Here is an 18,176-nt window from a genome sequence, read left to right as displayed (position 1 = left end):
TTGAAAATTTTCCTGATAGCCCTCATTAGCAAAAAGAAAAAAAAAGGGAGCTAAGCTATCATGCTGTCTTGTTTGATCCTCTTTTCTGAACAAGAAGATATCATTTTAAAGTGATTTATTGGGGTCTTGGTGAAGCTTGAGATTGTGAAACAGCTTTTTAAGGCCCGAAGATAATAAACCCTACAGTATGATTCAGTTCATGAGGACATTACTTGCTATCACCTCTTTTCTTGGAGATAATATATGGGTTTGCAAAGCACAATATCTGACACTCGGGAGATTAAGTATATTTATTTTATATATATATAATTACCAGTAACACTATATTCCACAGTATATCCCTTTTCTTATATAAGGAATTTTATTATCTAATTGTCTCTTCTGTTGTAATCTACTAATTTTGCACAATATCTACCTATGATGAGGTTGATGTTGTACTGGACATATCTTACAGATTTGAGGATTGCCTGAATGAAAAAGTCTCTATTGCATGCTTTATAGTCTATAATTTTTCAGGATAAAAGATTTCAGCCCAACTAGTCCTGAAAAATAGAGAGATTACTCACCATTGGTGTTTACAAATTGTATCCTAAATGAATTAATTATGCTATAATCATGTGTATCTTTTTTGGTTTTTGTTTTTAAGTTTGTTTATTTTGAGAGAGAGAGAGAGAGGAAGAGAGAGACAGAATCCCAAGCAGACTTTGCACTGCCAGTGTGAGGCCCGGTGTGGGGCTCCTTCTCACAAACTGCAAGGTTTGACCCAAGGTCAAGAATCAACATTTAATTGACTGAGCTACCCAGGTGCCCCTGTTTTTGATTTTTTAATAATCAAGATTAGATTAGAGTATAACTAATTTGAAACCACTGTTTCTGCTAAGAATAGTGTTTTATGATTAATAATATAATTAATTCTTAATATGATTATATTATATTAGTATATATTATAATTATAATATAATATATAGTTATATATGATTATATATTATTATAATATATATGATTATATATTATTATTATATACATATGATTATATATTATGATGATATTATATTAGTATATATTATAATATATACTAATATAATATCATCATAATATAGCATAATTACAATATAATATAATATAGTTATAATATATAATATAATATAATTATAATATGATTACAATATAATATTTAATATAATATAAATATAATGTTAATTAATTATAGTATTAATTAATAATATAATCAATAATTAATAACTTGTTTATTATTAATAATAAATGTCCTGTTTTTATTCTGTTTATTATCATTTACTAGTACCCAGACTTAGATCTGCAACAGCATTTTCAGTGAACTGAGAGCAAAAATGATAGTGAAGGCACCTCAACTATCTGTTCCTAAAAAGAAATATTCTTCATTCTTATATAATCTACCAAAGTTTTTTATCATATTGTTAAAATGTTCTTTCTTTGAAGAATGATGGTGAGAGCAGAGGTAGGAATTTTTTGTAAATGTTCTTCTTTGGAAAAATAAAAGGATGGCCACTTTATAATCTTATTGTTCTTTTTATTGTTATTTTACTGGTCCAAGGGATGGGAAAGTCTGAAATTTTCCATTCTGTAGTTACTAGGTTGCTTTTAAATATTGAAACAGGACATATAACAGTGTTTCTAAATATTTTCAAAATTTGGATAGTTGTTTCCTCTGATAAGCTTACTGAAGTCTTACAGAATCAAGGAGGACTTTGCTGGTCTTTCACCCACTAATAAACTGGTGATGTATTTAATTTGTATGGATGACATGATAAAATCATGCTCTGATGTCTCCAACCTAGAAAGGAAAAACATGGGTACAGAAGCAAAAAAACAAAAAACAAAAAAACAGAAGAAAGAAAAACCAAACTTCATACCTAGGCAATAAAACCGGAGACTGAGTGAAAGAATACAAGAGTATACACTGTAAACAAAAACTTTTTCACCAAACACTTACTAAAATTGCAAGTCGGATTTTATTTGAGCTACTGCAGTTGGGGAGAAAGACATGAATATAGAACTGAGCTTAACTCCAAATGCAAGATTTATAACCAATTTATAAATGGGGATTTATAACCAATGGGCAGAGTAAGGGGGTCGGCGGATGGACATACCTATCAAGGGTGAGGGATGAGGCAAGATATCAAGGGTGGAGGGATGATATCAAGGGTGGAGGGATTTCCACTAAAGTGACTTAGGATTCCTTGCTAAGACTGGGTTCAGTGGGCCAGGGGTAGGCCTGCAAGTCAAGGTCATGATCTAGTTGACAAGAAGACTCAGAGTAGCCTAATTAAAGTTTGGTCAGCAAGAGAGCCCTCGGTAATAAATTGGTCAGAAGATGAGGGTAAGAGAACCTAACGTATCATGTGATTTTTTAAAATCGGTTTTGGAAAGACTTACAGAAACCTCTGAGCATCACGTAAGAGTTAATCTCTTTGTCTGAAAGTAAACTAAGGACATTCACTTGAGTACAGTTTCATTTTGAACCACGTGCAGGTGTATTTGAAAGTCCTCTACATTCTTAGTGGTAGTATGTCTTTAAGTTGATTTTTTTATTTTTTTTAATGTTTATTTATTTTTGAGAGCCAGAGAGAGGGTCAGAGCACGAGCGGGTGTAGGACAGAGAGAGAGCGAGAGACACAGAATCCGAAGCAGGCTCCAGGTTCTGAGCTGTCAGCACAGAGCCCGAAGTGGGGCTCGAACCCACGAACCGTGAGATCACGACCTGAGCCGAAGTCGGACGCTTAACCGACTGAGCCACCCAGGTGCCCTGTCTTTAAGTTGATTGTAATGAGACCAACCAATTCCTTTCTAAAGATCTCTTCTGATGGATGTGAGTTTTTATGTTTGTTTTTTTTTTTTCCAGTGTTGAGATTAAAGGGTTTAGTATAAAGCTCAAGAGTAAATATCCTTAATAGGATGGAGACAATCAAAGGAACCGTAATTACATCTTATTGAAAACATTCTGTAAGTGGGGAGGAGATGAGAACAAATCTTACCTTTTAGAATCCGCTAAATTTATTTCAACTTTACACTGTGTTTACTTGACATTTGAGCCACAATAGCGGCGGGATCCTTTTCCATTAGAACTATCCTGGGAAATTCTTTCATGATCTGCTCAGATGTGGCTTATCTCACCATCTGTCACCACTGCAGAAAATTTAGCGTTGAATTCAAACACTCTTTTGTGCATAATCTTTTGATGTCAAGCAGGATGCTCAGAAAGATAAGAACAGACAACAGGAATAAGTACTAATCCAGGGTGCACCACTGCCTGGCACTGTTCTAGGTCCTAACGGGTCCCTGTTCTTTTCAGTACAGCCTAAAGGGGAAACAGACAAACATTTCAAAATTATATGCCATTTGACAAGCGTTGTAACGAGACATGGTGGGGGTGCTATTGGAACACACAAGGAGTGTCTGTCCCACTTCTTGGGTTAGGGTATTGGTGGAAATATGGGGAGTGGTAGAGTGTTGAGGTGTGTTTGTGTGTGCATGAGGCATTGGAGATATGTTGGTGGAGGGAGGGAAGGGGGGGGGTGCAAGAGGTGATTTATAAACAGAGACCCAAATGATAGAGTGGGTATTATTCAGGAGGAAGGGTGTGCCTAAAAGAAGACACATTATGTGCCAGGATCCGAGGGGAAAAGGGAATAGGTATGTAATTTAGTGTGTCAGATAAATGGTTCTCAAACTTTAATGGGCATATGAATCACCCAAGTTTAATGTTAAAATGCAGATTCTGATTCAGTAGTTCTAGGGAGGGACCTGCATTCCTGGGTATCTTAATAAGCTCCCAAGTGATATCAGACCTGCTGGTTCACAGACCAAACTTTGAGTAGTGACAAAGTTGATTTCCAGTAACCGGACACTTCTCTCTCTCTGGAGAAATAACCTAATATTCCCTTAGCCATTTTCACTCCTGACGATGACCTACTTAGTCACACTGCATGAACCCTTAATGATGGCAATGTGGTGGCGACTCAGCACCTCATTCGTATATGACATCTGTAAGGGAGCCGACTTCTCTTCCCATAATATTTTTAAAATCACTGCTTCCAATTCTGCTTTTATACCTTCTTATCCACCTTGATCTACCGGCTCGTGGAAACACATTTAGCAGTTTCAGCATGAGACCAGCCTGAAAGGATGTGCTTAATAAATATTATCAATGTTTGTCAAAATCAAAGAAAATGTCCCAGGGAAGACCTTGCAGCCTTCCCCATTAGGAGCAACATATAAGGCTGTCCTGTATCTCGACAGCCATTCTTTTAATGTCAACTTGAATTCACTTTAATAAGGGCATGAGTTTCATGTGTCTGTCTCTGCCTCATCCTGTAGCAGCCAATGTTCTGTGGCTCTCGAGACCAGGGACAATATCTTTGAAAATACTCTCAAATTTCCATCGCCGTCCCAAAGGCATGGAAGCAGGTTGGGCTGCGTGGTAACGTCACTTACTGGGAATTCACACCCGTGTCACATGCTTGAAACGAGAAGCCTCTCTACATGTAGTTTTGTATGTTAGGCATCATCAAATTGATTTGGAATGCGTTTCTGGGGGCTAGAAGATGCATTCGGTTTAACTCTTGGTACCGTGGAACTGTGTCCCACTCGTCAGGGAATGCATAGATTTTACTCCCACTAATGGGAGTCTACTGCCCTGTTTATTCTCAAAATAACAAACAAACACACATACATATATATTTAAAATACATTTCTTGGGGCACCTGGGTGGCTCAGTCGGTTAAGCGTCCGACTTCAGCTCAGCTCACGATCTCACCGTCCGTGAGTTCGAGCCCCGCGTCGGGCTCTGGGCTGATGGCTCAGAGCCTGGAGCCTGCTTCCGATTCTGTGTCTCCCTCTCTCTCTGCCCCTCCCCCGTTCATGCTCTGTCTCTCTCTGTCTCAAAAATAAATAAACGTTAAAAAAAAATTTTAAATACATTTCTATATTTGTGTTATACAGACTTCACATTGGGACAAATGGAGTGAACCTCACAGGCAACCAACACTTTCCAAAATCCTTCCGTGCCTTCCTTTCCAACTGGGATCTCACGTAATCTTAAAGGCAGATGGGCTTTCTTACCAAGATATATGTGGGTAGATTTGTCATTGTCTCTCCTTCCACTAGACTAACTCAGCAGTTCTTAAACTTTTTTATGCATAAAAATTAGTATGCGCCTTGCCAGGGACACCTGGGTGGCTCAGTGGGTTAAGCGTCCGACTTCGGCTCAGGTCATGATCTTGTGGTCTGTGGGTTCAAGCCCTGTGTCAGGCTCTGTGCTGGCAGCTCGGAGCATGAAGCCTGCTTCAGATCGTGTGTGTGTGTGTGTGTGTGTGTGTGTGTGTGCCCCTCCCCCACTCATGCTCTGTCTCTGCCTCTGTCTCTCTCTCTCAAAACTAAATAAACATATTTTTTTAAAAAAAATACTATTCGCCTTTCTACTTGCGGGCAGATACAACATGCTTTATGCAGAAACAAGAAATTTCCTTGCGTGATCTTTTACTTTTTCCTATTAATCCTTATTTTGGACCTAACTCTCCATAAGTTTGATGTCATCCCCCTCTAGAGCAATCAGAGATTGTTGAAGCCCTTTTTCTACCCTGTTTTGTATTCAATCTGTGTCATCTTTACTTCTCAGCCTGTTGCCTCCATACTCCTAGGCTGTTAACCCTGTAAAGAGAAATGGGAGATGTCCTAACATTGGAAAATGTGATTTCCTTGACTCATGAGCTGTTGCAGATCAAAATTAGCTTGGTCCACGGGCTTACCTTCCACATATAAGTGGTTTTGGAACCTAACAATGATAAACTTTTGGCATTTGGGTAATTCCTATGGCCAGGAAAGCATTCAGAGGGAGATCTGCAGCTAACTTTCAGGTACAGTCACCCTTAAGTGACAGCCAAAAAGTTATAGGTCCCATTCTGAGAAATCTGTAAAAATAGGGCTGAAAGCTTCGGCTCTCCATATTTTACAAGTGATTTCCAGAGCTGGAAAGGACTGGAGATTTCACTCCCAATGTTCATTTGTAAGTGAAGGGACAGACCCAGATATGCTAAGCAGCAGAGTCCCTAAGGATCTAGAGCCTAGTACCACACTCCTTTCTTCCTTCCATTGCCTTTTCCCAGTGAAGCAAAGATAATATGAGTGCTATCCTTTCATTTAAATTAAGTTCATTCTAGTCCTCAAGATGGCAACTATAAAACAGATTTTACTTGAATTATTCTGTGTAAGTTTTACCTAAACCTGTGATCCATTGTGTACATCATCAACAGTCATTAAAAAAAAAATCCATTCATAGTAATTTAGTGGAAATGCTAATAGACTATACTTATGTATTTTTGACTTATGTTTAATTGCAATGTAATGAAAATTGACTAATTTAGCACTTAAAACATGAGGATTATATATTAGTTAGAAATACATTGTTTAACTGATCTTCTATTTGGTGCTTCTTTTAAGAGAAAATTTTTAAATGTTGGCCTGATAATTGCATAAATAATTATTAGATCATATTCCAAAAAAAATGTTTATGATGAATTGTACATATTCTATGTGGTCAAGAACAACAAAAATAAAATGCATACACTTCAGATATCCATACGTTTTTTAAATCCCATATTTTCATATTTTAGAAATCCTTAAGATCCAGAGGACTTTCTGTATTTAAATTAGGTTGAATCCAAAATCTTCCAGAGTATCATGAAAACCAAGATTGGTAATAATTTCAACCAGACATAAGGGGAAGGAAGAGAAGTCTACAACTTTGGAGGCAAAGAAGTTAAGATAATGCCCCAAACCCCAGAGATACAAAGAGATGAGGTGCATTTTCTTTTTTTTTTTTTTAATGTTTATTTATTTTTGAAAGCGAGAAAGAGAAAGACAGTGCAAGCAGGGGAGGGGCAGAGAGAGAGGGAGACACAGAATCCGAAGCAGGCTCCAGGCCCCGAGCTGTCAGCACAGAGCCCAACGCGGGGCTCGAACTCACGGACTGTGAGATCATGACCCGAGCTGAAGTCGGACGCTTCACTGACTGAGCCACCCAGGTGCCCCATGATGTGCATTTTCTAAAGCCCACATTCTTTGCATGGTCCTGCCCTGCCTCCTGATTGAAATTATAAACTTTGAATTCTGGGCAGAAATAACGTGGCATTTCAAAAGCATTACCTGGGGTCTAAAACTGCTTGCTCAAGAAAAGCTAACGGTGCTAGAAGTCAGGCAGATGCACTGTGTCCATCTGGGCGCTGGGAGTCACTGGGTTGCAGGTTCCTGTTCCCAAGGGAATAGTTCGCAGCGGCTCCAACTGGGGGAGGGAAGCCAGCAAAGCAGTGTCGGGGTCAGCAGGATTTGCAGTGCTGAGCGCCGCCCGAAAGATGATTTTTGTTAAACCACGTTGTGTGTCTTCTGTTCTGAGTATGGAGGAGACTCACTGGGATGTGTTCTCTTTTGTGTTTTGGGGGCACAAACAGCAACTTGGAGTCCCCACTGATGTACGAGGTCTGCGCACCACAGCAGGGCAGCACCAGCGGCGGCTGGAGAGGCGGCCTGGGGAGCTCCATCACAGCGTGTAAGAAGGTAACCTTGCCTAGCGCGGCTCTGTCTCCTGGATTGAACTTGAACGCTAGTGTAGTTTGACTCTCCAGGTACATCTTCTAAAGCAGAGCAAAACAGCAAAAACGAACAACGGAATGGCCCACAGTTTGCTTGCCTGGGTAACCTCTAATGCTGCTAAAAATGTAATGGGTGAAGAAGACCAGAAAACTCAAACAGTTCAGAAAAGTACGACTCGAAAATTCTAAGCCTGCAGTGCCCCACCTATTATATGGAGCACTTAAGTCTGTATCTAAGAAACATTCCTGGCTGCTATCTTCTCAAAGAGAAGGGTGCGCTTGGCTTATGTTATGAGGAGAAACAGAAATGCATTTCCTAGAATACAGACTCCAGAACTCATAAACAAATCTCGCTTTAAGCGCATTTGCTGAAAGTTGTCATTTGAATAACATAAATTCATCTACTTCTTTTTCCAGCCAATCCAACTTAAGGCCTGGAAACTTAAGTTTGGAAATGCCCAATTTCCCACCTAAAGCTTTTGTCACTATGTGATGCAGAATTCCAAAGGAGAATGTATGTGTTTCTTCTCATCCAGACTTAGAGGGTGTCACACTGGATTACTTCATTAATTGTTTTTTTAAAAACTTAAATTATTGGGGCATCTGGTGGCTCAGTCATTTGTGTCTGACTCTTGATTTCAGCTCAGGTCATGATCTCAGGGGCCGAGATCAAGCCCCACATCAGGGTCAGTGCTGGTGGTGGGGCCTGGAGCCTGCTTAAGATTCTCTCTGTCCCTCTCTCTCTGCCTGCCATTGCTCATTCTGTCTCTCTCTCTCAAAAAAAAAGTTAAATTGTAAAAAATACTTATAGGAATAATTCAAGACAAATTCTATTACTAAACATATTGTATAGATATATATTATTTATGCACACATACTCCAAATTATGTATGCATATATGTATATTAATTTATTGATTACTATACCCAGTTAAGCAGCCTTATTTATTCTCTGCTTGTGTGGTGTTTGTATTGTTCTAAGTAACAAAGAAAATGACACATATCTGTGTTAGAGAACATAAGTTGATGATAGAAAAGTAGCATTAAACATAATTTTACAAAAGTATTTTCACGCATACATTCATAACCAGATATAAAAATAAACTGGTCTCATTAGTTCAAGGCTCTAATTACCATGTGTTATATGATCTATTATTCTTTCTCATACAATTCTCATAGAAGAGTCAGTGCTATAAATTTCCATTTTAATGCAGAAAACTGAGACACTATAATTCAAAATGATTTTGAGTTTCTTCTAAGAGGTCTTCAAGCCCTGGGTATGTTCTATTCAACTCTGTAACTCCAAATTATAATCTTCACCAGATGCTATACATTTCACAAGGCTAAATCATTTTTCATTTATTCTCATTTTTTTTTTAATTTTTTTTAACGTTTATTTATTTTTGAGAGAGAGACAGAGCATGAACAGGGGAGGGGCAGAGAGAGAGGGAGACACAGAATCTGAAACAGGCTCCAGGCTCTGAGCTGTCAGCACAGAGCCCGACATGGGGCTCGAACTCACGGACCGTGAGATCATGACCTGAGCCGAAGTCGGACGCTTAACAGACCAAGCCACCCAGGCGCCCCTTATTCTCATTTTTAAATAACTCTATTTCTATTGATTAGAGCCCACATGGTATTTAAATTAAGGATTGAAAGAAGACTGCCTGAATTTGACACCCAGTTCAGTCATTACTAGTTGTGTTATCGTGAGCAAATTACCTGACCTCTTCATGCCTCAATTTGCTCATCAGAAAAAAAGAAGGTGACAGCTGAGCACAAGTGAATTAATAGACATGAAATGTTTAGAACGGTGTCTGGCATATGGTAAGCACTCAAAATAAAGAGTGTTTATGAGTAATATTATCCTACAGGAAATTTTTCAGTAAGTATGTGATGCCAGAAAAAAATTTTATATATACATGACCATGCTGAGAGAGTTGGTACCTTGTGATCTGTTATGTCAGCTACGTTTGTTTTCTGGAGATAGAGGCGGTCGTATTCATTTTTTATAAATCGTGTCTGGAAGGTACTGAATAGAGCATTTCGGGGCTGAATATCTGTTCAAGAAATTAAAATCCAAACTCAATCATTTATTATATATTTATACGTATACATGTAATATAAATGTATATATACAAATAGAATTTAAAGGTTTTTTTAAATGTTTATTTTTGAGAGGGAAAGAGGTTGCAAGCAGTGGGGAGACAGAGAGAGAGAGAAAGAGAGAGAGACAGAGAGAGAGAATCCCAAGCAGGCTCCACACTGTCAGCACAGAGCCTGACACAGGGCTCGATCTCACACCTGTGAGATCATGACCTGAGCCAAAATCGAGAGTTGGATGCTTAACCGACTGAGCCACCCAAGCTCCCCAAGAATTTAAAGTTTTAAATATAATCCTACTCACACCACCACCACTTCTAGAACTATTAGTAAGTTGAACCGTATGAAATTTCCTTTATTACAGATGAAAAATGATCAATTATAGGCAATTTCATATGGTCCAATGTAAATACATTCAAAATTCCGTTAGATCTTAGGGAGAGATACAAGAATAGATACATAGTCATGGTCTAGTGTGGGAGACAATATTGGTTTCTCAGTTGAAAAAATCAAACTAAGTAATTCACCAGTTAAATAATTATGTAGGATGTCTACACAGTTTATAGCAAAAAGCAGAGACAGACCTTTGACCTGCAGCAGACCATAACGTCCAGAAAGCGAATCAGATCTTAGTTTAGACTTTGAAATACGGCTGAGATTTGAATGAGCGCAGAGAAGAGCCAAGCAAATTTATTTAGGAAGGGTTGCTACAAATGAATGCAGGAGAAGTCAACCCCTTTGCGTCCCGGAATATATTTTTCTAATGTTGTGGTCCATTCCTTTCATTTTAAATACTCTCTTCCATTTACACAATAATTGCATTTAAAGGCAGTTGAAGTAGCCGTGAATATGCCACATGGTGTATGCCTTGTAGGCTCTAGTCGTTCCACTTCCCCCTCAAAGAGTAGCTCACTGTTGTTTTCTTTTTACATCTAGCACGTAGGCCCTCAATAAAAAGACATTGAATATTGAATGATTTCATGCCTTTATTTTATTGTATATCACTGCAAGCCAATTTAAGTGATCATTGATCAATCTGGGGGGAAAAAAGCTTGTTAATCACAGGCAATGGGTCTAGGTAATTGAGACTGTAAATGCACATATAATGTATGTTCAAAGAGACAGAAAATACAAGCAGAGCTTTATCATAGAAATAGCAAGGCTGTCCAGCTGAATCACCACTGTTCAGTCAATCAACCTTCAATAAGAATACCGTGGATCATTGAAATCTGTTGGTAATTCCCCAAACTGATTTTATGTGACAGCCTCATCTTCTTCCCCATCAGACCTTCTTATCAGAACTGAAATATTGCTAAATTAACTGGTGGAAGACAGAAAACAAGGGTCCAGAAGATAATGCATTAGTTGGATAATCAGCTTCTGAAAACTTGCAAAAGGACTGAGTCTCTCTCCTGAGTGTCTCATGAAATCCCTAAGGGTTGCAGGAATCCTGCCCACATGCAGATGCTTCCATTCCTCTTTGCTGTTGGGGAAATACAGTTACTGGAGGCCACAGCTGTGGAAAAAGCCATAGCATCAGAAAAGAAAATGACTTTGGTGGACTTATTTGAAGGAGGGAATCCTTAAGGGATTGCCTTGCACCAGAGCTAAGATGATCATACCACCCAGTCATGGTTTTCATATATTATCCTTGCATTAATAGACCCCGTTTTGTTCTCAGAAGTGCCCCGTGCGCAATAAGTTACATGGTTATCCCAGCTTGAGCTTCGGAATGATCCTTTCTCTTTTTTTCCCCTTCCTCTAAATACTAGGAAAGGTATCAGATAAATTCTCACCGAAGTATTAGTCATTGTGTAGGTTAATATAGTTGTAACAAATAAAATCTGTTTTTACTTAGCTACTGCTACAGCTAAACCAGTGCGATTGCCCCCGCCTTTAACTGGCCCTGGGAATCAAGCCTATTGAACCTGGACTTGACTTCAGAATTCTACCCATCTTGAAGCTCCAAGCAGACACTACCGATCATCCAAGTTGGAATGTGAGATAGCCTCTATGTCACCATAATTTACTGAGCTCCAAACACTGGGAAAGTTTTAATGTATGCAGTGTGATACTCCAAAATAATGCATCGAAAATGATGGAATTTCGGGGCACCTGGGTGGCTCAGTCAGTTAAGCATCCAACTTCCGCTCAGGTCATGATCTCACGGCTCATGAGTTCAAGCCCGCACGTCAGGCTCTGTGCCGACAGCTCCGAGCCTGGAGCCTGCTTCAGATTCTGTGTCTCCTTCTCTCTCTATGCCCCTCCCTGGCTTGTTCTCTCTCTCTCTCTCAAAAATAGATGAATATTTAAAAAAATAAATAAAAGGATGGAATTTCAAAATATTGAAGGAACAAAATGGGAGAGAAAGAGTAGCTGGTGGAAAGTGAATAATAGAGCCCTCTGTAGTACCTCTTGAATCTTACCTCACATAGATCTTGCCTGATGTTCCCCGTTCTCATAGGACCAATCCTTCTTATAAGACAAATACAATCATCACTGTTAGACTGAATCATAGGGATTTCCATTAAGTGAGCTAAGTGATTATAAATGTTATCCTTTTATATCTAGCAGACACTAAGTGAAACGCTTTTATGTTGTTTTTATAATAAATAAATATCCGCTTTCTCTAGAAGGCAAGTAGGATCCCAAGTAACAAAGCTGGACTTAGAATCTAAACATCTGAGTCAGATTCCAGATTTCCCTTTTACTGTGTGATCTTAGGCCAGTGACATAACTTCCCTGACTCAGATGTCCTGGGGTTGGTATGACGTTTATATGCAAAAAGGTTTGTGTAAGTTCTTGGCACACAAAGTTGACGCTCAATCTGTATTAGTTGATTCCAAATAAACAGTCTTTCCACAAGGGAAAAATTATTTAAATAGAATTTTAAAACCAACCTGAGGTAGTATCCATGGTCCCCCTGTTACGTAATTTCTGCTGGGTTTTCTTCTACTTTGAAAGCATTACACTCAATGTCACATTTCCGCAGTAGCTGGACATTTTCAATCCTCACTTCACTTCCTGGACTGAAGATTTGCTCCTTGGGCTATAGTGGAATCAACCCTGTTGTATAGGATCCATGTGGCGAAAGAATTGTTGGGGAGAAATCGACACCCCAAGTTCCTTCCCTTTTTATGTCATGTTAATTAAATCCACACTAAACCTAGACTAACCCAAGGCTACAGACTGAAAACATTTCAGGTTCCCAAAGGTAGAGTTTGATCTTCACAGGATATCTGATCATCTCTTTGAAGCTTCAAGAGCATTCTTTGCCATGACAGGCCTCCTTGAAGCTGACTTTAATTTGTTGTCAACAGTAGCATAGAAACCTCCGAAGAATTGTCGGAATGGATGTCCCTGGCAACTTCATCTTATTCTGTAAAATACACTTTCATCTAAGCTCATCTCAGTTTGATGACATGTAATTAACGAAAGCAATTCAATTAATGTGTGCAGGCGCAGACTTACAAATTGGGAGGCTTTTTCAGAATCTGATCTGTATCTCCAAAGACACTTTTATTGGTCAGGATTGTCTTGCTCTGGGCCAAAAGCCCCAGTAGTATTTCCAGGAAGTGCATGACAGAAAACAGCTATAATATGCTGTGCTTCTAGAAGCTGATTTCTTACAGGAAGGAAGGGCTTTAAAAATGTAAATATGCAAATAAGATTCAAAACAAAATCAGCATAATTGGGTGTGCTCACCTTTCTGCAGAAGGAAGATACTAGGCTTTTTGCCCTGGAGTATACAGCACTCACAGCTTTATAAATACTCTCTTCTCATCATGCAGCCTGGCAATGGTCTCCAGACCCAGCTCTCTAGACCAGAATGGTCTAAATTTTGTCACATGGCCTAGGTGTCCTGTTTTGTCACCATTCTGCAAGAGTAATCAGAGGCATTGAAGAAATAAGGAGGTTTTTAAGAAAATAAATGCAGAATTGTGCTACTAAAAGTGATGTTTGAAGAAAGCTTTAGGATTTCATAGTTCTAAAAAGAATTCCTTAGAGCAAAGGGAGACAGGAATCTAGGATGCCAGAAGGAGCACAGGTGATGTGTCCCAGGGTGTGGGGCAGGGAGAGGAGAGGAACCTGCACACAGACAGTGGGAGGAGAGACACGTGGGGAAATCAAGGTCAGGAGTGAGAGTTAAACAGAACCGTGAACGCTGTCTGTTTAAGCAGGAACATCCGTGAGCTGTGATATCATTGAGGTCACTGGGAAGAAGAGCTTGGAGACAAAGTAGCAGAAGACGTCCACGCATTCAGATTCAGCCAGTTCCATCTACAGAGCCAGCCACAAAATTCCCTCGGGGAGTCATTTCACTAAACACCTAAGGAAACTTCTGAGTACATTGACATCTCCGAGGCCATGGTTGCACTGAGGCCAGAATGCAGATAATGAGGGCCCTGGTGGCACTAATTTCCTCTGCCTTCAGCAAAAACATGTCATTGGAAAATGTCAGTTCAGTAATCCTATGTGGGAGACTTTGTTCAAAACTATCAATTATGGCTTATTTTGCAGTTTGAAGGTGATTCAGCTTCCTATTCCAAAATCAGTATGTTTGAAGACTTCTATTCAGGACTCCACACCACCTCTCTCTGCCCTCCGGCAATGGTCCCACAGTGCTTACGATTCCAACATGCTAGTCTTACTCTGTCCTCTTCCGCTAGGTTCCTTGAGCATCCTTTCTGTTATGTGTGAAGAACGCCTGGAAGGATCTTGCAATGTCTTTTCTTTTCTCTCTTTTTTCCGAGCAAAAAGTAGGACTCTGAAACCCTAAAATAGCTTAGAACATTTTGTGGAGTTGGGGATGATGCTATGCGATGGGAACCAGGGAAGTGATTTTTTTTTTTCCCGATTCTTGCAATTTCCCCCAAACCTGTACATTACGTATTAAATATCTGTCTACAAAAATGCAAGGGATCTAAAGTTTTAAAAAATATCTAATCTGTCATTCAAAATGTTTTTCCTTTCTATATTTGGGTGTTTAAAAGACCCGCCACCCTTCCTCCCTACCACTCAAGCCTTAAGGCTTGCTCTCTTTTCCTGTCAGTCTCCCATCTAAGCCATCCTCTTGATTTTGGAGTCTGGAGTAGACACTGCATTCGCCATCAGCCCTAACAGCTTCCACCTTTCCTGTATCTTATCAGGTTTGCCCTTCTGATTGAAGTGCCCACTGTCACTTCTGGCGGTGTCAGAGCAGGAAGGAAGGATATGACTCAGATAAATTGGAACAGCCCTCTGAGGAGGCCTTTTGGTTCATGAATCCCTGACAAGGAGCCCCCCACCTTTTGAAAGTTAGACCCACCCTGAAAGACTCACATAAGGGCTCATACTCTACAGGAGGGAGAGCATCCAAGAAGCGGGTGTCTCCCTTAGCAAATTACATGGCCATCAGCTTACATATTAAAAGGTAGATGCTTCCAATAGCTTCTCTCAAATAGGAGAAGAGTCAAGAAATGGCAGTTTTCCCTTTCTTATAATTGCCAAAGGCCAAAGGCATGCAACAACTGTCAAGGAACACGTGGCCACTGAATCCACTGTCTCTTTGACCAATGGCAAATTTTGCACGATCCACGCTTTGCAAACCTACACAAAATAATCCCAAATGAATGGTAACCTTTGATGCGTATCTTATGTTTTCTGGCATACTTGTTGTTCTTGTATTTTGCTTCTCCTAACATTAAAAATCACGTTCCCCTCACAGATCATATCAACATTACAGCATTATACTGCTTCTAAATAGCAATTAAATAGCAATCAGCTGTTCTCTATTTATATGTCTCATTTTATTCGGTTTAAAACATTGCTGACCATTCATAAATTATACTATATTTGCATTTCCTGAGTATATCTGTTTCTGTAACTCTTGCGTTTTATACTTGAGACTCAAACTCGGTTATCACTTTCATGCAGAAAAAGCTCTGATCAACTTTCAAAGCATTCTTCAGCCAGCTGACATCTGTGTGATGTGGCAAAAGGAAACAAGAATGGTTTGATATTTCCGAATGGTCTTCTGTGCTCTTATCCCATTCTGTGACTGCATTGAGATACAGTGTGGTTTCCAGGATACAAGTAATTGTGTGGCCCAAGAAAAGCAGGAAGATGTCCGAAACTGTTCCTGAGGCTCTGTGTCATTTGTTTCTTGCCGCATTAGGATGCACTGTGGCCAAGGTCAATACACAGGGTCTCTAAATTCCACACGCGGGGACACGAATTTCAGATAAGAGAGCCTTTTTGTTCAAGAAAAATCTCCATTTTATACTCAGATAGTTTCATCTATGCGTGACACTTATCAGAGACGGATGTTCCATAAATCAGTATATTCCATGTTTATTTATCAGAAGCAAGTTTAGTTAGGCCAGGTACCCATTGCTAAAAGCCTTACATAGGTAAGGACCATGCTGCTATGAAAACACAGTGTTTCTGGAGGCCAGTCCTTAGTATATTTATGACAACGTTGCCTTCTTTCTTATCTGGAGGTAATCCTTCCCGCCCCCTCCACCATAAAGACAGAGAACGAGTTGCAGATCCCTTGCTTACCATTTTCTTCCCAGCCTTCCCAACCAACTATGCCTCTGATCTGGTTCTTTCTAGGCACTTTCCTCCTCTGTAATGGAGGATTGTTTTGTTCCCGGACCTTAAAAAGCTCCCTTATTTTCCGATACTTTCAAAATAATTGTCGACCGAGAAGAAGAGGCTGTCAAGCAACCAGAAGCATTTATTTGGGGCCTTAGACACAGACTGGACTGAAATTAAGAGAGCACTCGGAATTGCAAGAGGGGCGTACGGGCTTATTAAAGACAAAAGGCACCAGATTGCATAACTTGTTTTGAAGGAATTATGATTGGTGCTGACAAAGCCAAACTGACTGAGGCAGGATTGGCCATGTAGCCAGCAGGTGTTTCATTATCTCTATTTCAGTCCAAAGTAGAAGGATGTATTTCAGGAGGTCGTACAGTTGCGACTGACAAAAGTTGGACGTTCACGGCGTTCCCAGAATTGAAACAGGAGATGGGCATCGGCCTACTTTGTACTCCGTGTCCTCCCCACCCTACTTTGAAATGACACCGTTAGCAATGTTTACTTCACTTTGGAATTTTCTTTCACATAATCAATTACGAGACTTCCGAATTGTAACAGGTGTCAATGGAATCCATGCAAGAATGCGTCACACCTAACCAAACAGTAATCATATTACAAAATGTGTCCAACGAACAGGAAAACATCCTTTGGAAACATTTTCTTGTTTTGTCATAAGACACTAAACAGACATGAACTCAGGCAGCCAGCCACTAGAATCATCGTTAAAAGGAAAATGTTATCTTATCATTTAATTAAACCTTCAGTAAAGGAAGACTGAACCAACTGAGTTTTTTATGCTAGTATTTTTGTTTCTTTCACAGAAGCTTTACATCCAGTTTGTATATTGTTTCTTCCTGGGATTTCAGTGTGCTTGAAATAACATTATGGTTTCCCTGTGAAATAATGGAAAGGCATTATTTCCCAGAGTGGAAAACAAAAAATTACAGAATTCTCAGAAAGTGTGCTAAAGCACAGATTAAATAACTTGAAATTACATGTGTAAACTTACACAAAATTTTCTGACCTTGTGTGTGTGTGCGTGTGTGTGTGTGTGTGTGTGTGTTAGACTTAAACGCTACTAAACCAGTGACTAAACATTCCAAAAATATAATGAAACACTTCTGTGGAATCTTAGAGTGCTTCAAGACATTACAGAATGTGTGGCCAAGCTCAGCACTGGATTTCTTGTCAGTGAAAAAGCAAAACGTTTTTCTCTTCACTTTTCTTGCTACTTACTCTGCACGGCCGTTATGGTCTCTCTGCTGTTCTTTGAGTACAACGAGCAAACTCCTGCCTTGAGCCTTTGTTTTTGCCGATGTTCTCTGCCTGGGATGCTCTTCCCCCAGAAGGATATGTGGCTGGCGCCTCATTTCATTCAGATCTCGGCCCACTGTCACCCTCAGAGAGGCCTGCCAGAAAATACTTTCCAAACTAGCGTCCCTTACTTCTTGATCCCTTTCTCTGGCTTTATTTATCCTCACAGTAGTTTTCATTGTGTCCCTGCATTTCTTTCTCTGTCTATAAAATTTATTTGATTACGGTCTGCCCTTCCCCAACAGAATGAGAACAAGATTGTGTCTGTTTTGTCTTTATTCTTGTCTCGTTCACCACCGAATGCCCAGTTAGTTAAGCAGCTCCTAGTGAAAACAGCAAGTGTTCTCCTTCTGTGTTCTTTGCAGCATTATTTACAACAGCCAAGATATGGAAACGACGTAAGTGTCCATCAGCGGATGGACGGATGGGTAAAGAAGATGCTGTGTATATACACAATGGAATACTCCTTAGCTGTAGAAAAGGATGAAATCTTGCCATTCACAACGTGGACGGACCTCCATGAGAGTATGATGCTAAGTGACTAAATCAG

At 39.7% G+C, this 18,176-nt stretch overlaps 1 protein-coding gene across 3 annotated transcripts in view; it reads left to right on the top strand.

Annotated features, from left to right (window-relative positions):
- Positions 1 to 18,176, top strand: part of LOC123599582 (SPHK1 interactor, AKAP domain containing) — a 161,883-nt gene that overhangs the window by 30,215 nt on the left and 113,492 nt on the right. For all 3 annotated transcript variants that reach the window (XM_045481572.1, XM_045481573.1, XM_045481574.1), the window contains exon 2: positions 7,485 to 7,590. In XM_045481572.1, the coding sequence (XP_045337528.1) occupies positions 7,485 to 7,590 (106 nt within the window). The remainder of the gene's footprint in view (positions 1 to 7,484; positions 7,591 to 18,176) is intronic.

The sequence above is a fragment of the Leopardus geoffroyi genome, chromosome C1 (assembly GCF_018350155.1).
Source record: "Leopardus geoffroyi isolate Oge1 chromosome C1, O.geoffroyi_Oge1_pat1.0, whole genome shotgun sequence".
Taxonomy (NCBI): Eukaryota; Metazoa; Chordata; class Mammalia; order Carnivora; family Felidae; genus Leopardus; species Leopardus geoffroyi.
Note: the sequence above shows the minus strand (reverse complement) of the source record. Positions and strands in the feature narration are given on the sequence as shown.